The 23,447-nt window shown below is 41.4% G+C and overlaps 1 protein-coding gene across 2 annotated transcripts in view; it reads left to right on the top strand.

Annotated features, from left to right (window-relative positions):
• Positions 1–2,761: 2,761 nt before the first annotated feature.
• LOC124280662 (transmembrane protein 163-like) overlaps positions 2,762–23,447 on the top strand; it is a 59,731-nt gene continuing 39,045 nt past the window's right edge. The window contains exon 1 of one of the 2 annotated variants that reach the window (XM_046716642.1): positions 2,762–2,974. Coding sequence is in view for 1 of the 2 variants with exons in the window: in XM_046716641.1 (XP_046572597.1) it covers positions 21,736–21,738 (3 nt within the window). In the remaining variant the exon portion in view is untranslated. Of the gene's footprint in view, positions 2,975–21,669; positions 21,739–23,447 lie in introns of those variants that run through there. The other variant, XM_046716641.1, reaches the window with a different exon arrangement.

The raw sequence follows: 23,447 nt of genomic DNA, 5'->3' as shown, positions 1-23,447 counted from the left end.
CTAATTCCCCAGCACTTGGGGAAAAGTGGTTTCAACAGCTGGGCTGCACTCATAGCACATGCGTAGTGAAATAGGTTCGCGCAGCTTGGAAGCGGGTTGTCCAGTGAATACTCGGTGAAGGCTTTGGTGTGAGCTATTTTAATGTTTTGTTGATATTTCACAGGCGCGAGCTTTTTATATGTTATGACAGTAAATTACCGATTTAACTGTTTATATAATTTCATTTGTCTATTTCACCACACGTTCTTCTTACCAAGTCACTTTCTCAGTTCGATACTTAAAAGCAATGTCATTATTTAGCCTTGACAGAATTTCTAACTGTGATATAGATATGTCTTTGTCACAGATAAAACTCAATGTCTGTTTTATTGACACCTATGTGTCTGCCTGCCTGTCTGCTAATGACAATAATCAATACACAACTTCGATCATTAACACCTATACTTGTTTTGAAATTTGAGTTCTATATCGATAGTGTTAGTGTAAAACAGTTTCAAATCTTCTTAAGTAGATTTCGCTGTTCAAACCACAATTTGATGATAGAGTACGGTAGACATTTAGGTCTTAAAAGGGAGGATTGCCTGTGCCCGCTTTGTATCATACCTAATATAGAAAATGAATATCACTTTTGCCTGGAATGCCCTTTTTATGGGAAATTAAGAAATGATATCCTCCCTAAATATTATCACATATATCCATCTGAAGTGAAATTAGCTCAGTTGTTTACATCAAAGAATACTTATATTATAAATTGTCTAGCAAACTATCTATTTTTTTACATGAAAAAACGAAATAAATGTCTTTCAGTCCTGGTACCCACAAATGTATAATTGTGCAGCTCTCATGATGTTGTACGGTGCTCTAATGATTGTATATTCTGTACACCTGATGTATAATGGGCCTGTCTCTCTCTCTCTCACTTAACACCTATCAGGCTATACACCATAAACAAAACGCATTGATTTATGGCCCGAGTTCGGTCTCTGTCACATTATGTAATTACACAGACAGGCAGGTGTGATACTTGTACATATGACATGTTATGATGTCTGTTGACTGCAAAATGTTATACACAAAAAGTGAGCATGTATTTACAAAACCCAACATCTCTACATATACACACACAATGAGCCGTGGGGGCATCTGCAAATGAACCAGCCGTTACACTTGAGTGCACACCCTCCCGCTCTGACTGGGTTCGGTATCCCGGCTGCTTCGTTTCTTGGGAAGTAAACCCAAGTACAAAATATTGCACTTTTGATTTGCGATTGTACGCTTATAATTTTGTTTATATGTCTTTTCATAATCAGCAATGTATATTATATGCCATGAATAAGTGATAATTGTGTTTTAATTAATGTTTGATGTTTTGGTTGCATGTGACCTTTAAGTACGACGTTAAACCCAATTTCACCTCACCTCTCTCACACTAACAATGCAGATTTACGCTCCATAAACGTCAGTTATATATAGCCAATTCTTTTCAATAGATAACTCAAAGGTAATAACTTCACAGACTATTCATTTGAGCATTCACACGAAATTAGTGACCTCGTCTAGTGCAACTCATTTACTTACGCTCTGATTCAACCAATCAGGGAACAGCAGACCGCTAGTGGGCGTGGCTTAAAGTGATTTCAGTTCAGGGAATCGTGACTCTCCAAATCTGATGTTATACCGTCAAAAAGTATGAAGTAGAAATATTTCCGTTTATAAAGCAACCGTAACTAAAATATGTCAACGGAATCACACTGGATAAACAAATTAGCATAACAATGGCACCACAATGGAAAACGGTTAATAATATAGGAAATGAGATGTGCTGATGTTGGGTATCACTGCTACAATTGTATCAAGCCATTTACTGTGTAGTGCGAGGGATAGTGAAACACGGCAGATACTAATGAACATGGATATAGATAGCGAGTTTAACAGCTGGTTTGTGGAAATCAATATTTTGTTTGCGGGACCTGTTCGTGAAATCATATTGAGGTTCGACAGATTGTATGTGTGGCGTTTTCGGTTGGATCGTTAGTTGTAGCGGTAAACGGCGTGATTGCTGGAGAAGTGAGTGGCCATTTTCAACAACTCACCACAGTACGGAAATATTCAATACTGAGGTACATGATCTGTAATTAATATTCTTTACATAATTTAGCATATATATTCTGCATATATAATAAGTACCTCGGCCTGTCTATCTGTCTGGTATCAAAAGGGTTGAAGTTTAGCAGAGTACAGTCAAGAAATCCACAAAATAATCACACAACACGAATTTGCCCCCTATACTTATCTTCAGGACCTCTTCAAGATAAGGAGGGAGGGAAATTCGCGTTCTGTCAATATATATATTTGTGTTCGCGGGTTTTGCAAAGATCTAAGATCCGGATAACTCCAGGCTTCCCTCCCACATGGAGCATACCCTCTTATATATAACAGGAATGTTGTTCAGAGCGACGTAAAGAACTACACACAGAGAATTTATCCTTTCGTATGATTTAGATGTAAGAAAGTGAACATATTGACGATCAGAAACTCAAATATTTTATAATGTGTTATAAGCTATATATGACTTTTCAAATAACATTACTAACCTAGAAACATTCTAAATAACGAGGTCATAACTTAAAGAAGCCAAGACATTAGCATTATTTAACAGTTTTTTTTCAACTTTGAAACTTCCAGTCATATTTTCTACTGAAAGAATTCACAATCCACTGCGTATCCAATCGAATAAACCACTGAAGGCATGTCAGTGAAACTGAAGGATGCGCTAGATATTCCAATACAGAACCACCACAGAAGTCAGTAGATCTAACATAGAACAGCGATATTGTGTTCTACAGGACAATGTGAACAACTCACAGGAATGTGTGTGGACAGTTCTGTCTGTAGACGCTTGCATGACGGCCAGGCATCGTCAGAGTAGCTTCATGTTTAGTTAACTTGGAAGGACTTCTGCTGTCTAGATACGGTAAGTGACCACTTTATAATGTATCAGTCCTAGTTGTGGTAACGAGGATATGTTTTTTGTGTGATTTGACAGCTTCCCGCAAACTATCACTCAAATGATAGGCATTGTACCTGAGACTATCCATGTATTGACACACAGACCATCCCCCGATTATTCAAAGGATTTTTATCTCTTTGATGCAAATTGCGGGTGTATGTGTTAATGTAACCATTTTAAACTATGAAATATTTCTTCATTAGTTATTAAGTTATTAATCTAGTTATTATAATTTCACGTCCAGTGCTGTTTAAGAAACAACCAAGGACGCGTTAACAATGGTTATAGTTCCGTATCCAGGCAACATAATTTACACGTCTTAGTCTGAATTTAAATTTCCTTTAATGCCTTCCTTTACTTTTTACTATAACTTGCATTTTTAAATATTGGCAATAAGGAAGCACCATGCTTAGACACTTCTAGTCCCGCGGTTAAAGCGTTCGTGCGTTCACGTAAAAAACTTCCAGGATATGTGTCCTATTTACGACTCCGTGTATACATTTGATATCCCAGAAAATGATGAAATAGTCCTAGGAGAGACATTGAAACCAGATAATTCCCGCAAATCAGTCTTATACAAATATAATATAGCACACGTCCAATGACACACACGAGTGAATGAAAATGAGTACGCAGAAAAGACGCCCATACCCTCATCAGTGCCGTCATCAGTTTCCCACCAGCACCACCATCAACACCGGCATCTACACCAGCATCAACGCTTCTATCAACACCATCACCAGCACCACCATCAACACCGGCATCAACACCGGCATCAACACCGGCATCTACACCAGCATCAACGCTTCTATCAACACCATCATCAGCACCACCATCAGTGCCCCATGAGAACCTGCATGAGAGATGAAATTAATAGATGCTATTTACGTTTAATATCTGCACAGTTAGTGTCACATTGTCGGTGTGTATTTCATTAAACTACACAGACCGACTGCATGGGTGCGTATTGAGTATTGTATAAACATTGTAACTCGTTCTCCTGCACAGTCATTCAGTTTGATTAAACTCTCGTGGAAGCTTACAACACCTGCTTTGCAATTTGAAATTCAGTGTTCATAATACATTACATTTCTTTGTTTCAACATATGTCTCTTCTCATATATCATTGGACGATGGCCGAGACCCAGGAAGGAAAGCCCCTGGGCCCGTTCCTCAAAGCGATCGTAGCGCTACGACTGTCGTAAGCCTATTAGGAGAGCAGCGACTTTAAGAAAAGTGGCCAAATTAAGGAGTTTAATGCCCCCATCCCTTGTATGGACATATTATGGCTCATTGGAAAGCTTATTGTGCCTACTTTAACATAGGCCATGATGTGGTGGCCAGATATGGTCCAGTTTTTAAAAAAGACTGCATGTCACGTGATCCCACAAGGCCAAAAAATATATAATTACGATGTTTAATTTAGATATATAAATCATTCATTTTTTGGTTAAGTTTCCATCACCAATGGTGTTAAGGCATATTCTGAATTGTTTTTATTTAATTAAATGACCAAAAGGCAATAATTCAGATAAAACCTGAAAATCATATTTTTGGGGAAATCAGTCTTTTTGGAAATTTACGCATCGGTTTCATCAGGAAACGTTCTCTTTGAGTGAAATCTCTGTGCCCATCCCAAGGCAATAGAAATTGTGTAAAGTATCAGATAACACTAGGGTAAATAATTCAAACATTGCAATAAAATCGAGACATAAGTCTTTTTGACTCTTAGAATGATAATCTTTGGAGATGCATGATGTTGCAAATCTTCCAAGGTTATTTTCATATAGCATTGTCAGTGTTTATCTAGAGTTTTCTGTTTTCTGTGAATGTCTACCTTTCCAACTGATTCAGACACTTTTGGTACACATCGACAACTAATTACTTGATACTGGCGGTATTCAGCTCCCATCCTTCTCCTGCTTCTCCCTCATTATGGCCGTACCTATTGAAACATCCACAACAACATCTGCTTTGTTGAAGCAGTACATCAGCTGAGTCTGCTAATTTGTCAAATGGAAAAGGTGTTCCCTGACATCATTTGGAGTCCTGCCATGCCATATCGAATGTAAACTGTCTGACTGGATGTATCTGAAGATATTTCATTATGCTTTGGTACTCCACTCTCTAGTATGTATCCAAGGTCACACTTTGCAGATTTCCTAATGGCGCCTTCTTCAAGGAAAAGAGAAGTTAAACCGGAACCTATAGGGTGCCTGAGAACTGTTTCCAGATTGACATCTTCACATGTAGCAAGGACATAGACGGATCTGGTGTGTGTGTGTGTGTGTGCGCGCACACTCCTTTTGTCCTGAAATATTAATAAATGACCATCGAAACTCTCGTGAAACTAAACTGTGCACACACACACACACACACACACACACACACACACACACACACACACACACACACACACACACACACACACACACACACACACACACACACACACACACACACACACACACACACACACACACACACACCGCCCTTTCTCAATAAGCTGTATCCGCCCCTGAAGGATAGGATCAGAGCGCGACGAAATATGATTTCTAGTCAAGATGTTACCTACTTTGCTCTTGAATTCAGTTGCCTTTGTCATGTCAGTACATGTTTTGACATCTCATCTGGTAATAGGACTATAAAAGCTCCGACTTGTATCTGTTTTCATTGCAGAGTTCACAAATCTTTCAAATTTCTTTCTCTCCTGTTTCTTTCATGAGCAGAAGGGACTGTTGTACTTCAGCTGGTGTATATAAATCTGTTGCGATGTTCAGAAATACTTCAGGATGAGAATCTATATTTACGGGATTAGACATGCTGTTCTGAATGTGTGTGATTAGATCACTTGATTAGATCACTTGATTAGATTAGAGGCTTGCACTCCTCATGGGTGTTGTCTTCACAGCAGCTTAACACACCACTTCTTTCTCTGAGCTTAGATGTATAATCACCTGTGATATATCTGGTGAGAGTCCATCGAATTAGTGCCGATGTCTTGCATGTTAGGCCAGCAAGCCCACCTTCACTCTTTGAATCCTGGGTGGCTTCTCTTGCTTCCCATGTCAGTCCATTTTATTGTCCTGGTTTTTCCCTCAAAGTGAACTGCGTTGTTTCAAATGCACCATTGACAGCATCATGTAGGTGCGCCGTGTCAAGAATGTCGACTGGTAGCCAACAAGCGTGGGTTGTTGGATTTGCACTGTAAAAATGTGGGAGCAATGCATTTTGGGTAAGCATGTGGAGGTCCCATTTACCTTCTCTCTCAGCCCTGATGTTCTGCAATAGGAATTTTTAGCGCCACAGCAAAGTTTAGTCAAAGTGCAAAGGTTGGAGAAGACTTAATTTCAATTTCTGACATTCAGTAAACTGTGGCATGAGGATGTCATCTTCTTAGATTCCATTTCGCCATTCACATAAATCTTGCATGAGATTCCCAGAAATACACCCATACATCTTTCGGTGTATTCTTTCTACCCCAACCAAAGAAAGCCATGAAGAGGAGAGCCATGAACACCCCAACGACTTGTGTCAGTCGAGATGACAAACCTTTATGGATGATCTTCTCCTTTATATTCTTTATATTCATCATGAAAGAAGCTGATCATCCATAAAGCTTTGTCATCTCTATACCACCAACTTCTAGAATGCCACTCAAACAAATCTTGTGTCAGTCCTCGAACTGCTCAATGCAATGTACATTGGGACGTAAACCCCAGATTCAGTTAGCATATCCTGCTAGCCACCATCTCCCTATTACTTTCCAAGAAAACCAACGTAACAGCAAACAGCATGACATCTCCAAGGTGACATTTGAACTAAATACATACATGGTCATTATTTCAATTGCTTTCATCATAAAAAACCTATTCATTGATGACATATACAGTCAGTTTGTTTCTATAAACTAACATGGAACAGGGTTCATACAGATAATCAGCCATCACATTTACAGCCTTTTAAGGAACTATAGAAATACATATAACACATAAGTAGTTGAATATACACAAGATTGGTGAAATATGGGACCGATCATCAGGGGGAAATAGCATTAGCTACATTGCTGTACTGGGGAAGTTTTGCTTCGGATGGAAATTACAACGCCCACTGTCGTTTTATTATGTATTAGTCAATGCACTTCACAATAACATATTTGAAATAATGATAAAAGTACTATGCATAATCTTTGTATGTATTATGAAGAAGAATTAAATTGACTAATTAAAGTGTTTACTAAAAAATCCATTTTTTAATGAAGAAACAAACATTATTTCTGAGAAATTTCAATGACTGGGGTAGATTGTTAGCTCCAGGTAAACACATTAAAGAGTATCTGATGTATTCTTTATTGTATTTCATCATTACAGATTGTATAATGAACAACTGACTTTCCATATTTCTGATTTAAGTAAAAAGAAAACAAAACAGGGTGCTGTCACGTGACCTCGATTTCTGAAAAATGGGACCACTTTTGGCCACCACCTCATGGCACATCATAATCTACATACAATAAGCTTTCCAAAAAGCTATAATATGTCCATACAAGAGATGGGGGCATTTAGTCGACTCTACACCCTAGCCTACTGTTCTCCTATATGTTGAAGTATGGGAGTTACGTGGTCTTAGGGTTACGATCGTCTTAGGGTTACGATCGTCTTAGGGTTACGATCGCTTTGAGGAACGGGGCCCTGCTTGATAACGTTCATATCATTCGTTTCCTAGCAACCTGTGAAGACCCTGGTTAGAATTGGTCTTCAACAACCCATGCTTGTCGTAAGAGGCGACTAACGGGATCGGGTCAGGCCCGCTGACTGGGTTGACACATGTCATCGTATCCCAATTGCGTAGATCGATGTTCATGCTGTTGATCACTTGATTGTCTGGTCTAGATCCGATTATTTACAGACCGCCGCCATATAACTGGAATATTGCTGAGTGCGGCGTAAACTAAAATCACTCACTGCACCCCGTATAACTTCAATACACTACGTTCACACCGCACCCTGTATAACGTCAATACACAATGTCCACACCGCACCCGTATAACGTCAATACACTATGTCCACACCGCACCCGTATAACGTCAATATACTATGCCCACACCGCACCCGTATAACGTCAATACACAATGTCCACACCGCACCCGTATAACGTCAATATACTATGTCCACACCGCACCCGTATAACGTCAATACACAATGTCCACACCGCACCCGTATAACGTCAATACACACTGTCCACACCGCACCCGTATAACGTCAATATACTATGTCCACACCGCACCCGTATAACGTCAATATACTATGTCCACACCGCACCCGTATAACGTCAATATACTATGTCCACTCCGCACCCGTATAACGTCAATACACACTGTCCACACCGAACCCGTATAACGTCAATATACTATGTCCACACCACACCCGTCAATATTTGTATTGTTCTTATAGTCCGTGTTTGATGATGAAAAATGTATGTATGCGGTAATCGGATACATTGTTTTAAATTATGGACGAATCGGAGGACTTTGGATGGCACATTGGTCATGACGGGTACCGCAGCATTTGTGGGATCCTAGATATGATCTTTGGTCTCCCAGTACCATCCCACAGTAATCCAATTCTGCTTCACCTAGGGCTGCACCCCCAACCCCCACCCCCACATTATTAATGCAAACGATGATCAAGGGTTTTTAGCCCTCACTCATTGGTTCAAAAACTCCAGCATCCGTGCATCAAATCCGAGTAATTTGTTTCTATTTTTACAAGAAAACTGACATGAAATTTGTACAGTAATCCGATAGACACTGAACGGACAAACTCATATGTTTGCTGGATTTATTATGAATACGTTGCTAAGATACTAATCATTACATTTCAGCATGATACTTATTATACTGGCACCTGTATAGAGACATTGTCATCAGCAACAGGTGTGGTTAGAACTGTTCATAATGGTTTCAATAACAACTATAAAGTTTGTTTCAACTCAGTTTTTGCCACGCATGACAAATAGCCGATATCTTTCAGAAGTGAAGATAATTTGAGTTTCGTTTACACTTCAGCAGTGTGACCACAAGCGATGTTGGAAATGGAGCAATCAAACCAGCGGTCGATGGTATGAAGGCTTTGATGCATAATCATACATAAGACAGGTGCTAGTTTCCTTGACACGATGATGAACTTATCTGAATAATATCAGTGCTGAGGTCGGGAGGTACAAATTGTCCACACCCACTTTTCCTGGTTGACAGAAGGGTAACATATTTTGTTTTCTGTATGGACTTGCAAGTCAAAACATTGATTACACAACAGTCTCGTTTCCTGCTGACTGGGTTCCGTCCTATTGCGCAACTTAGTACAATAACCAGTCTAGAATTTTGAGACCAAACATTCAACTGGAGATATAAATATTAATCAGTATTATTTGATACATCTAATCACTTGTATATTGCAACACTGCGCTCCTCCTAATCCTTGCAAACCCGTCGTGCAGCGTGCTCTGTCGTACAGCGTGCTCTGTCGTACAGCGTGCTCTGACAAACGGAAATCGTGAAAATCTCAAAACGAGGCTCGGCCGATAGAAAAGTTTGGCGGTCTGGTACGGACTTGATATGATATCAGTCACATTGTGCGTTACAGAAATACACTCAATGAGCGTAAAGAACACATAACAGGTGTAACCAGATGAATTGTGAATCATTGTACGACCTCTTCAAACAGGGTCAGTCTGTGGCGTCTTAGGTAACGTCATGCTGCCTAAACCTCGACATAAAATACAGAAATACGATTTTATTAAACTTTAAAATTTAAATTAATTTGTAAATACCATTTTGTTATGAAACAAGGAATTGGAATTCAGTGTAACCAGAGTTGTTTATAGTGTCTCTTGTCACACGAGGAAATTCGGATCGGCTGAAAAGTAGGTCATTGTCTGAATTGGTTAATGGGACTCATGTTTCGGTCTCTTTTAAATTCTTGCCAGGAATTGTGTGTCGTGTCAGTCTGTCATTTAAACCCTGCGAATATTAAATATAACTGGTAATTCTTAGGGAACGTCTCCACTATAAACATGGCTTTTAACCTCCGTGCTGAAACACCATTGCCGTTGATTGAACGAGTAAATTGTCATGATGTTTTGGGATCGAACCCGTCTCCAGGCAGACGCTCTATCCACCAGACCATGTCAGCGGCCGGCCGGTAACGATAACGACTCGTGGACGTGATTGTGTGATCCGGCTCGGTGACTTGGATAACTCTGTCGGCATGACCTGGGACGTGCGTCACGATATCAGCCATTAGTTCGTCGGGTTCTAGTTTCTAGGCGAACGGTGGGTTCAGCTGATCCAATGTTTGTGTGTCACCTTTACCGGAGTACATAAAGATGAATGCAAATCAAAGTTCTTTGCAAATACGTCTTTGTAAACCATGATACGTTAAGGCTTGTTGCGAGGGTGTTTTCTCATTTAAACTACACACATATTGATAACATAATTTTCAATGTATTCAATGTGATCACATGACGCATATGTCCCCTGAAGTTGTACAGTCCTCACTGACATGTCAGCGAACATATTGTAATTACAAACAGGACCCTGCTTAGATTTTAATATAACAACACTGTCGTTGTTTGCTGTCATATACACTGCATACAGCAAAAACAACCAGCCGGCTCGCTACAATTAATATAAATATAAATTATATCTATATGCGCATTCATACATAGAACATGCAAGTAGTTAACATAGTTCGGGTAAGATGGATATTGCAGTTTGTTCGCCATTGTTGCCAGACCAGCTAGTGACGGTGTAACCAGGGATTACACTGGGCCATGTAACGAGCAATTGGTAAGGTAGGACCTTCCGTTCACCAACACCTGATACCTTTACGTTTCTTGTGGAATTTGTTTCAGCAGATTCACCAGTATATGCCGTATCAGAGTGAGTGAGTGAGTTTGGTTTTGCGCCGCTTTTAGCAATATACCAGCAATATCACGGCGGGGGACACCAGCAATGGGCTTCACACATTGTACTCAACCGTCTCTGAGAAAGTCAAATCTGACAAAAGGCAATACCTAAAAACATTAGCAAGTCAGTTATACGGCATATTCCTTTTGTTTTAAATTGACTTGGGTACATTGTCCGGCGGTAATTTACAGTTGTAAGGTAGAAATGCATCTGTACAAAATTATAACAAATTCAACTCTTTGAGCTGAGTAGAGTTACTGTTTTTTTATTTCTTATTCATTCAGAAAGCTCTGATAGGATGAAGGTGTTCCTGATCTATCCAGAATATTGCTTTTTTTTATTTCGGTCCCTCTTGGGTAACAGATTACTATATTTTCAATTTGGATATTTCTATTAAACCAGAAATGTTCGGTTTTTATACGAGTGTTGATGCTTTTAGATTACCTCTAGTAGTGATTTCGCACCAGTGGCATGATAACATCCATCAGAGTTTGGCAGTGTTATTCAAACATCATTGCACAACCAAATTTCGATAGATTCATAGAAAAAGGCTATCAAATCTCCTTATCATTGCACTTTCGGGGACTATTATGTATTAAATTTTAAGAGCATTGATACCTCGGTCTTTTTAGTGCAGATTAGTTGGTCTCTTTATATTTTAACGGCTTATTCACCCACATTAGCACTCACCTTGCAAATCTTCAATGGTTTTCTCTGAGGAAGGTTTAAAAGCTGAAAACAAACGATTAAGTTTGGATATGGTATGGTAAACGATTATAGAATAGTGTTCCTGTCGAGAGTTGATAGGTTGCGGGGTAGACTAGGTGGACATGATCGTCTCACATTTGGAGCTAAGATCTATCATGCAATCTAGGACAAGAGTAAACTTTATCCCAAGTAGCTCAAACAAGCTCTGGTCCTGATTCTAGAACACAGTTTCACTCTTTTTTTGAGCCAGTCCATATAATTCTAGTTTTGTTAACATAAACTCGAAATCCGGAAAATCTGGCAAAAATCGTTACCATCTGCATAACTGCCTGTAAACTATGTTTTGAACCCATCTAAAGTGAAGGTTGTATCATTTGCAAACTACTTTAAGAGGTATTCCATGTTATCAATGTTTATTCCTTTAATGTTATTTCTAATGGCCAGTACTTCCGCACATAGTATGAATAGATAAGGGGAGAGTGGATCACCCTGACGACAGCCTCTTGAAATGTTAAAGCTTTGGGGCCAAATTCATTTAGCAAAACTAGGGATTGAGTTCCTTTGTAAATCACCTTTAGCCTCAGCAAAATTAAATATACTGAGTGATTTATGAATAATGGCCCATACAGCTGTGTCAAAGGATTTGGCAAAATCAACCAATAGTAGAAGTCCTGGAATTGGGTATGTATCGGTATATTCAATTAGATCATACATTAGCCTCGTTATTCGCCAATATATTTACGGGAACAAAAACGCTTTCTGAACCTCGCTCAAAAGCATGCCCGGCACAGATCTAATCCTTCAACAAACAGCGGGAGATGCTACCTGGCAAGAGTGAAATGTGACGCCACTCTTTAAGTTTCGTTTATTATCTTTTGGAATACATGTAATTAGCCCCAGCTTTCGAGTTACCGACATTTCGTCATCCATATAGGCGTGCTGTATAGGCGGATAAAGTATTTCCCCAGGTCATTCCGAAAGGACTTCAGAAACTCGGCAGTAAATCCATCAGAGTACATGATTTATTTAGGAAGTTTCTAGACTTAAGTTCTTGGAAGAACGAAGTCGGCTTCTCGTCCTTGTTCCACCCATTGTATGTGACGTTAAATATTAACTCACTCACTCTACCCATTGCGCTTTGAAGTTATGAATGAACAGTGGTTTTTGTTTGTGTTTATATTCTCAAACTCATCGTTTAATTGGTGTAATTCGTCTATTAGCTTGGGGCGTTGGGGTAGCCAAACGGTTAAAGCGTTGGAATATTGCTAAAAGCGGCGTAAAACTAAACTCACTTACTCATCTATTAGCTTAACCTTTTCTGTTTATCTTCTGCCTTAGCTAATTAAGCTTCTTTTGTGGCAAGGTTCGCTGATTTTGACCTTTCTTTCTCTTCAAGCGTCTTCTGTTTTAACTGTTGTACTTCAGAGTCGAAAAGTAAACGTTCAAGCTTATATTTCATGTTTTATTATGATGACTAAGCATATTTACCTACACGATTAGGTAGGCACATTACCTACACGGTTAGGTAGGCACATCTACCTACACGATAAGGTAGGCACATCTACCTACACGATTAGGGAGGCACATTTACCTACACGATTAGGTAGGCACATCTACCTACACGATTAGGGAGGCACATTTTCCTACACGATTAGGTAGGCACATCTACCTACACGATTAGGGAGGCACATTTTCCTACACGATTAGGGAGGCACATCTACCTACACGATTAGGTAGGCACATCTACCTACACGATTAGGGAGGCACATTTTCCTACACGATTAGGTAGGCACATCTACCTACACGATAAGGTAGGCACATCTACCTACACGATTAGGTAGGCACATTTACCTACACGATAAGGTAGGCACATCTACCTACACGATTAGGTAGGCACATCTACCTACACGATTAGGGAGGCACATTTTCCTACACGATTAGGTAGGCACATCTACCTACACGATAAGGTAGGCACATCTACCTACACGATTAGGTAGGCACATCTACCTACACGATTAGGGAGGCACATTTTCCTACACGATTAGGTAGGCACATCTACCTACACGATAAGGTAGGCACATCTACCTACACGATTAGGTAGGCACATTTACCTACACGATAAGGTAGGCACATTTACCTACACGATAAGGTAGGCACATCTACCTACACGATAAGGTAGGCACATCTACCTACACGATTAGGGAGGCACATCTACCTACACGGTTCTTTTTCAAAATGAAGAAATTTGCAAAAAGAAATACACTTAAATGTAAAGGAGAATGTGTGGAGGTCACGTGAACAAACCATATTTACCTGGCGGTGCGCCAGAACCAAGGATGCACTGGAGCCACCTGCTCCCGGCTTGTAGAATGCGGACACATATCAATGTCAACATCGTTTGGGATAGTCGAATATTGAATACGGGAATCAGTATGTTGTATATCTAGTCATTGCAAGAGCATACGGACAATTAGGCTAAAACATGGCATATCAAACTCTAACCTAGGTTTAGCGACCTGTCTCGAAGAGTCTAACACAAACATAATAATATGATTGTTTTCACATCCGAGCACAGGTAATGGAAACAGACATAAAATATTCCCAGATGGATAAACAGCAACTAAACGTATACGCCTATGTTAAATGGTGTAGTAAGTGAGTGAGTTTAGTATTACACCGCACTCAGCAATATTGCTGCTATATGGCGGCGGTCTGTAAATAATCGAGTCTGGACCAGACAATCCAGTGATCAACAGTTAAATGGTTTAGCTATAAACTAAGCAGGAGATGGTGTTGCGATGTGATGGTGTTGATATTGGTGTAATACATGATATCAACTACATCATAACACAACACATGGTGGGTAACTATATCACAGCACGCGGTAGTGAACAGAGGGAAACAGATATTGTCAGTGCAGTTATTAGTTGAACGACAGATAAGAAGCATTCCCAGTAGCTTTGTGTTGTCCCGTCGCGTCTCCCCGTTGTCACACTATGGATGCACTTCCTGAATGTTGCCTGATGCCTATAATTCACCCTGTGGCGATAACCAGGGCATCGGTGACCATCATTGAAGAATGCTTTCTTCAGTCAACAACACTCCCGGCGGATCTGCTGTGCTGTCTTCGACGTTGATGTGCATTGGCCAAGGACATTCCACGGGCATGAGCGACGCCCGCGCTACGTCATCAAAAGGCTGTCGTAACCGCCCCAGTTGCAACCTGTTGCGGAAACCTAAAGTGCGCGAGAGCCGGTCATACCGTGGCGTCGTCACGGGTGGTCAGGTTGAGATTGCCCTGCCCCGGGCTGCCCTGTCCTGGGTTGCTGTCCTGGGTTGCCCTGTTACGGGTTGCCCTGTCCTGGGTTGCCATGTCCCGGGTTGCCTGTTACGGGTTGCTCTGTCCCGGGTTGTCCTGTCCCGGGTTGTCCTGTCCCGAGTTGCCCTGTCCCGGTTGCCCTGTCCTGGGTTGCCCTGTCCTGGATTGCCCTGTCCTGGGGTTTCCTGTCCCGGGTTGCCCTGTCCTGGGTTGCCCTCTCCCGGGCTGCTCTGTTCCGGGTTGCCTGTCCTTGGTTGCCCTCTCCCGGGTTGCCCTGTCCTGGGTTGCCATGTCGCGGGTTGCCTGTTACGGGTTGCCCTGTCCCGGGTTGTCCTGTCCCGAGTTGCCCTATCCCGGGTTACCCTGTCCCGGTTGCCCTGTCCTCGGTTGCCCTGTCCTGGATTGCCCTGTCCTGGGGTGTCCTGTCCCGGGTTGCCCTGTCCTGGGTTGCCCTCTCCCGGGTTGCTCTGTTCCGGGTTGCCCTGTCCCGGGTTGCCCTCTCCTGGGTTGCCCTATACTGGGTTGCCCTGTCCCGGGTTGCCCTGTCCTTGGTTGCCCTGTCCCGGGCTGCCCTGTCCTGGGTTGCCCTGTTGCCTCTGTCTGCAGCGTCTGGCCAGTCTGTAGAAGGCAGCAAGTCTACAGCTGAAGTGTCTTGCGATCTGGGTGTTTTGCTAACCATGTTATGCCAATCCTGAATACCAGTAAAATGTGTCATGTGTAAAATGACGCCATCCAGTACTAACAGATAAACATGATTATGATCCTTGGTTCCAACCCAGTATTCCCATGATTATGATCCTTGGTTCCAACCCAGTATTCCCATGGTTATGATCCTTGGTTCCAACACAGTATTCCCATGGCCATGATCCTTGGTTCCAACCCAGTATTCCCATAGCTATGATCCTTGGTTCCAACCCAGTATTCCCATGGTTATGATCCTTGGTTTCAGTCCAGTATTCCCATGGCTATGATCCTTGGTTCCAACCCAGTATTCCCATGGTTATGATCCTTTGTTCCAAGTATTCCCAGTTCCAACCTTGGTTCAGTATTCCCATGATTATGATCCTTGGTTCCAACCCAGTATTCCCATGGTTATGATCCTTTGTTCCAACCCAGTATTCCCATGGCCATGATCCTTGGTTCCAACCCAGTATTCCCATGATTATGATCCTTGGTTCCAACACAGTATTCCCATGGCTATGACCCTTGGTTCCAACCCAGTATTCCCATGATTATGATCCTTGGTTCCAACTCAGTATTCCCATGGCCATGATCCTTGGTGCCAACCCAGTATTCCCATGATTATGATCCTTGGTTCCAACCCAGTATTCCCATGGCTATGACCCTTGGTTCCAACCCAGTATTCCCATGATTATGATCCTTGGTTTCAGTCCACTATTCACATGACCATGATCCATGGCTTCCCAGTTTGACCCTAAAACCGTCGACAACCAGCTGTACTTCTGGTTTGGATTTTACGCAGCTGTTAGCAATGCTCCGTCAATGTGACGACCGGGATTTTAATGGGCCTTATTTTCCTTATGTGAAAAATCGTACTCGGTCATTAGTTAGACAACCGGACGCTTTAACCACATGGCTATTCCGCCGTTGCCGCACTATTGTGACAGGCCATGCCATCAATTTCATTTTAAAACCATTTCCTATGATAATTTTGATGTAATAATTATATTTCAGTAATTTCATTGACGTCACACAGATCAAACTGTTGATAGTTGTCATGTTCATATGGGACACACGCATCAAAACGTCAGACGGCGGCCATTTTGATTTAAGTGAAATACTTTCACATTTGTGTTTAGTTGCCTCTGGCCTTTCGTTATGGAATGAATCTTGTGGACGTTATGGTGATAAATAAATACAGCCCTACTGTAAACATATGACATTACTCTCAGCATCGGAAGTATCACGTGCTGATATGGAGATTCATAGACGGGCGGTTTTCAGTGTCATTGGTCTATATTCATGGATTGGGACTAGGCAATGTATGATGACAACCGCGGCGAGGTCACTTGGTTTGTAGCATTACTATGGTTCCACATCACCGAGGAAGGGTCACTATCAGGCAGTTCGCCAATTTCCTGGGTGAGTGAGTTTGGTTTTACTCCGCTATTAGCAATATTCAAGCAATATCACGGCGAGGGACACAGAAATGGGTTTCACACATTGTACCAATATTGGGAATCGAACCCGGACCTTCGACGTGACGAGCGAACGCTTTAACCACTAGGCTACACCACCGCCCCGCAAACTTCCTGAAGTGTACGTGATTGTCTTGTTAAAACATATTTTAACTAACTCACTCACTCATTGACGTACCGTCCCATTGGTTACACACATTTAAATAACCGGGCATGGAAGAATGTACCTTTTTATACACCGGCTCTTGCAAGATACTTTTTAATTTGAGTTAATATGTATAAGATTTTATAAGTTTAGTGTCTTTTTTTAAAATAACTGAAGATTGACAATTTCTAAATTAACTTCAAGAAATTCGTTAACCATAATGTCAAGAATTAATTTCAATGTTTTTAGATATTAATGATTTTTATCTAAACATTGAACATTTACAATTTCTAAAGTTGTAACTATAATTAGCAGAATCGATTTTAGTTTAAATAAATGACAGTATAAATTTCTATAAACAGTGAACATGTATAATTTCTACATATAAATCAACCATAACCTACAGAATCAATCAGATAGCCGGCTCTATTCAGTGCGGGGTAGGTCATGGCTTAGGTCGGCAATGTCGATCGGACACGAATCAAGTCTGTGTGTGATGTATAAGTGTACGCAAAGTCATTATGGCAGTGTCTCGGAAAGAATGGCGATTAGCGCGCTGACAGGTGTCATCGATTCAGCGATAGTGTGTGCCGGTTGTGTACACTATGCGAAAAACAGGAAATTCAGTAAGTTAGCGGTACGAATTCAAACCCAAGTTCCCCAAACATGGCTTCGATTTTAGAGATGTATGTCTTTGTGGGTAAATATATTGGCTAGTAATGCGTGTGTAGTTTTATGGGGGTATATAGCGTGAACGTTCTGGAATTCATCCTGAAACGAAAATAGTGAGTTGACCACGTTACACCCCTTTCCTTTTATTTCGTTCTAATAACGATTATTGTCGTTTAGTGACAAGAGGGAACTAAATAGACCGGTGACTTGCATGCTTGTAAGTGGAGGCTAAATAGAAAGGTGACTTGCGTGGTTGTAAGTGGAGACTAAATAGACTGGTGACTTGCGTGGTTGTAAGATGAGGCTAAATAGACTGGTGACTTGCATGCTTGTAAGAGGAGGCTAAATAGACTGGTGACTTGCGTGGTTGTAAGAGGAGGCTAAATAGACTGGTGACTTGCGTGGTTGTAAGTGGAGACTAAATAGACTGGTGACTTGCGTGGTGGTAAAAGGAGACTAAATAGACTGGTGACTTGCGTGGTTGTAAGTGGAGACTAAATAGACTGGTGACTTGCATGCTTGTAAGAGGAGGTTAAATAGACTGGTGACTTGCGTGGTTGTAAGTGGAGGCTAAATAGACTGGTGACTTGCGTGGTTGTAAGAGGAGGCTAAATAGATTGGTGACTTGCGTGGTTGTAAGTGGAGACTAAATAGACTTATGACTTGCGTGGTGGTAAGAGGAGACTAAATAGACTGGTGACTTGCGTGGTTGTAAGTGGAGACTAAATAGACTGGTGACTTGCATGCTTGTAAGAGGAGGCTAAATAGACTGGTGACTTGCGTGGTTGTAAGTGGAGGCTAAATAGACTGGTGACTGCATGCTTGTAAGAGGAGGCTGGACAGGTGACTTGCGTGGTTGTAGAGGGAGACTAAATAGACTGGTGACTTGCGTGGTTGTAAGAGGGAGACTAAATAGACTGGTGACTTGCGTGGTTGTAAGAGGAGACTAAATAGACTGGTGACTTGCGTGGTTGTAAGAGGAGACTAAATAGACTGGTGACTTGCGTGGTTGTAAGTGGAGGCTAAATAGACTGGTGACTTGCGTGGTGGTAAGAGGAGACTAAATAGACTGGTGACTTGCGTGGTTGTAAGAGGAGGCTAAATAGACTGGTGACTTGCGTGGTTGTAAGTGGAGACTAAATAGACTGGTGACTTGCGTGGTGGTAAGAGGAGACTAAATAGACTGGTGACTTGCGTGGTTGTAAGAGGAGGCTAAATAGACTGGTGACTTGCGTGGTGGTAAGAGGAGACTAAATAGACTGGTGACTTGCGTGGTTGTAAGAGGAGGCTAAATAGACTGGTGACTTGCGTGGTTGTAAGAGGAGACTAAATAGACTGGTGACTTGCGTGGTTGTAAGTGGAGACTAAATAGACAGGTGACTTGCGTGGTGGTAAGAGGAGACTAAATAGACTGGTGACTTGCGTGGTTGTAAGAGGAGGCTAAATAGACTGGTGACTTGCGTGGTTGTAAAAGGAGACTAAATAGACTGGTGACTTGCGTGGTTGTAAGAGGAGACTAAATAGACTGGTGACTTGCGTGGTTGTAAGAGGAGACTAAAATAGACTGGTGACTTGCGTGGTTGTAAGAGGAGACTAAATAGACTGGTGACTTGCGTGGTTGTAAGAGGAGACTAAATAGACTGGTGACTTGTAAGAGTGGTTGTAAGAGGAGGCTAAATAGACTGGTGACTTGCGTGGTTGTAAGAGGAGGCTAAATAGACTGGTGGCTTGCGTGGTTGTAAGTGGAGACTAAATAGACTGGTGACTTGCGTGGTTGTAAGAGGTGACTAAATAGACTGGTGACTTGCGTGGTTGTAAGAGGAGAGGCTAAATGGAGACTGGTGACTTGCGTGGTGGTAAGAGGAGACTAAATAGACTGGTGACTTGCGTGGTTGTAAGAGGAGGCTAAATAGACTGGTGACTTGCGTGGTTGTAAGTGGAGACTAAATAGACTGGTGACTTGCGTGGTGGTAAGAGGAGACTAAATAGACTGGTGACTTGCGTGGTTGTAAGAGGAGGCTAAATAGACTGGTGACTTGCGTGGTTGTAAGAGGTGACTAAATAGACTGGTGACTTGCGTGGTTGTAAGTGGAGGCTAAATAGACTGGTGACTTGCGTGGTGGTAAGAGGAGACTAAATAGACTGGTGACTTGCGTGGTTGTAAGAGGAGGCTAAATAGACTGGTGACTTGCGTGGTTGTAAGTGGAGACTAAATAGACTGGTGACTTGCGTGGTGGTAAGAGGAGACTAAATAGACTGGTGACTTGCGTGGTTGTAAGAGGAGGCTAAATAGACTGGTGACTTGCGTGGTTGTAAGAGGAGACTAAATAGACTGGTGACTTGCGTGCTTGTAAGAGGAGGCTAAATAGACTGGTGACTTGCGTGGTTGTAAGAGGAGACTAAATAGACTGGTGACTTGCGTGGTTGTAAGTGGAGACTAAATAGACTGGTGACTTGCGTGGTGGTAAGAGGAGACTAAATAGACTGGTGACTTGCGTGGTTGTAAGAGGAGGCTAAATAGACTGGTGACTTGCGTGGTTGTAAGAGGAGACTAAATAGACTGGTGACTTGCGTGGTTGTAAGAGGGGACTAAATAGACTGGTGACTTGCGTGGTTGTAGGAGGAGACTAAATAGACTGGTGACTTGCGTGGTTGTAAGAGGAGACTAAATAGACTGGTGACTTGCGTGGTTGTAAGAGGAGACTAAATAGACTGGTGACTTGCGTGGTTGTAAGAGGAGACTAAATAGACTGGTGACTTGCGTGGTTGTAAGAGGAGACTAAATAGACTGGTGACTTGCGTGGTTGTAAGAGGAGGCTAAATAGACTGGTGACTTGCGTGGTTGTAAGAGGAGACTAAATAGACTGGTGACTTGCGTGGTTGTAAGAGGAGGCTAAATAGACTGGTGACTTGCGTGGTTGTAAGAGGAGACTAAATAGACTGGTGACTTGCGTGGTTGTAAGAGGAGACTTAATAGACTGGTGACTTGCAGGGTGGTAAGAGGAGACTAAATAGACTGGTGGAAAGGTTTAACGAGTGGAGTGTCTTGGTTACTATTTTGAAGGCCTCTGTAAAGTGATTTGATAGTAAAGCCCTAGTAAAGCTATTTAATAGTAAAACCTCAGGTAAGCTTGGTCCGAACAGTCAAGGCTTTAGTAGGGTTTGGATTAAGCTATTTACAGTTGGACATGGTTGGTCGTGCACTGTTGTTGAGTGCGACAATAAACAACATTGCAAGGAAACTATCTGAACTTGAGATGACAAACTATCATCTGGTTCTTAATTTGTACAGAAAGAAGAACACCCATTAAACTTCAGATGAGCAACTCACTATTGAGTGATTTTATGAAAAATAGCCTCGATCACGCTTGACTCAGCTGAAATATTGTATTACACTGTAATATTTTGAAACAAGGACAGAAATATTGTACTGAATTCACGGCCTCAAAACCGCTGTTAACGTAGATATGATACGTAGATTCAATATGCAGAAAGTAAATAAAAACTATCTATCAGCATAATGCTTATTTGTCCGAATATATACATTCTCTAAGCACACGATGACAGAATATAACGAACAAACAGGGTCCTCGCGGAATATATACAACTTAATGAAACATATTTTAACACAATTTAACTGTAAATGCGACGCACCTGTGAACACGGGGATCATTCCAGTAGCCATTGAGCTGCTGTCATCTATACTGGGTGCTGTCCGCCAGTGTGTCAGGCTGTCCAAGTTGAGGAGTCGAAATGGTCAGTGTTATTACTTATCATCATAAGTTCTAGAATATCTTGGAGAATGTGTGTTCTCTGGAGCTATCGTAGTTGAAGTAGCAGTCGTAGTAGAAGCAGTTGCAGGACCTGAAGCAGTAACAATAACTGTAGCTGAGGGATCTCTTGTAGTAGCAATAGTTGTAGCAGGAGGATCTATTGTAGTAGCAATAGTTGTAGCAGAAGGATCTGTTGTAGTAGCAATAGTTGTAGCAGAAGGATGTGTTGTACTAGCAATAGTTAAAGCAGGAGGATCTATTGTAGTAGCAACATTTGTAGCAGAAGGATCTGTTGTAGTAGCAATAATTGTAGCAGAAGGATCTGTTGTAGTAGCAATAATTGTAGCAGAAGGATCTGTTGTTGTAGCAGAAAGATCTGTTGTAGTAGCAATAATTGAAGCAGAAGGATCTGTTGTACTAGCAATAATTGTAGCAGAAGGATGTGTTGTAGTAGCAATCATTGTAGCAGAAGGATGTGTTGCAGTAGCAACATTTGTAGCAGAAGGATCTGTTGTAGTAGCAATAGTTGAAGCAGAAAGATGTGTTGTAATAGCAATAATTGTAGGAGAAGGATCCGTTGTAGTAGCAATAATTGTAGCAGAAGGATGTGTTGTAGTAGCAATAGTTGTAGCAGAAGGATCTGTTGTAGTAGCAATAGTTGTAGAAGAAGGATGTGTTGTAGTAGCAATAATTGTAGCAGGAGGATCTATTGTAGTAGCAATAGTTGTAGCAGAATGAACTGTTGTAGTAGCAATAGCTGTAGCAGAAGGATGTGTTGTAGTAGCAATAGTTGTAGCAGAAGGATCTGTTGTAGTAGCAATAATTGTAGCAGAAGGATCTGTTGTAGTAGCAATAGTTGTAGCAGAATGAACTGTTGTTGTTGCAATAGTTGTAGCCGAAGGATCTATTGTAGTAGCAATAGCTGAAGCAGAAGGATGTGTTGTAGTAGCAATAGTTGTAGAAGAAGGATCTGTTGTAGTAGCAATAGTTGTAGAAGAAGGATGTGTTGTAGTAGCAATAGTTGTAGAAGAAGGATCTGTTGTAGTAGCAATAGTTGTAGGAGGAGGATCTATTGTAGTAGCAATAGTTGTAGCAGGAGGATGTGTTGTAGTAGCAATAGTTGTAGCAGAAGGATCTGCTGTAGTAGCAATAGTTGTAGCAGAATGAACTGCTGTAGTAGCAATAGCTGTAGCAGAAGGATGTGTTGTAGTAGCAATAGTTGTAGCAGAAGGATGTGTTGTAGTAGCAATAGTTGTAGCAGAAGGATGTGTTGTAGTAGCAATAGTTGTAGCAGAAGGATCTATTGTACTAGCAATAGTTGTAGTAGAAGGATGTGTTGTAGTAGCAATAGTTGTAGCAGAAGGATGTGTTGTAGTAGCAATAGTTGTAACAGAAGGATGTGTTGTAGTAGCAATAGTTGTAGCAGAAGGATGTGTTGTAGTAGCAATAGTTGTAGCAGAAGGATGTGTTGTAGTAGCAATAGTTGTAGCAGAAGGATCTGTTGTCGTAGCAATAGTTGTAGTAGAAGGATCTATTGTAGTAGCAATAGTTGTAGCAGAATGATCTATTGTAGTAGTAATAATTGTAGCAGAAGGATCTGTTGTAGTAGCAATAGTTGTAGTAGAAGGATCTATTGTAGTAGCAATAGTTGTAGAAGAAGGATCTGTTGTAGTAGCAATAGTTGTAGCAGGA

The sequence above is a fragment of the Haliotis rubra genome, unplaced genomic scaffold (assembly GCF_003918875.1).
Source record: "Haliotis rubra isolate DU_JTF1 unplaced genomic scaffold, ASM391887v1 Scf271, whole genome shotgun sequence".
Classification (NCBI taxonomy): domain Eukaryota; kingdom Metazoa; phylum Mollusca; class Gastropoda; order Lepetellida; family Haliotidae; genus Haliotis; species Haliotis rubra.
This window is presented reverse-complemented; position numbering and strand designations above follow the sequence as displayed.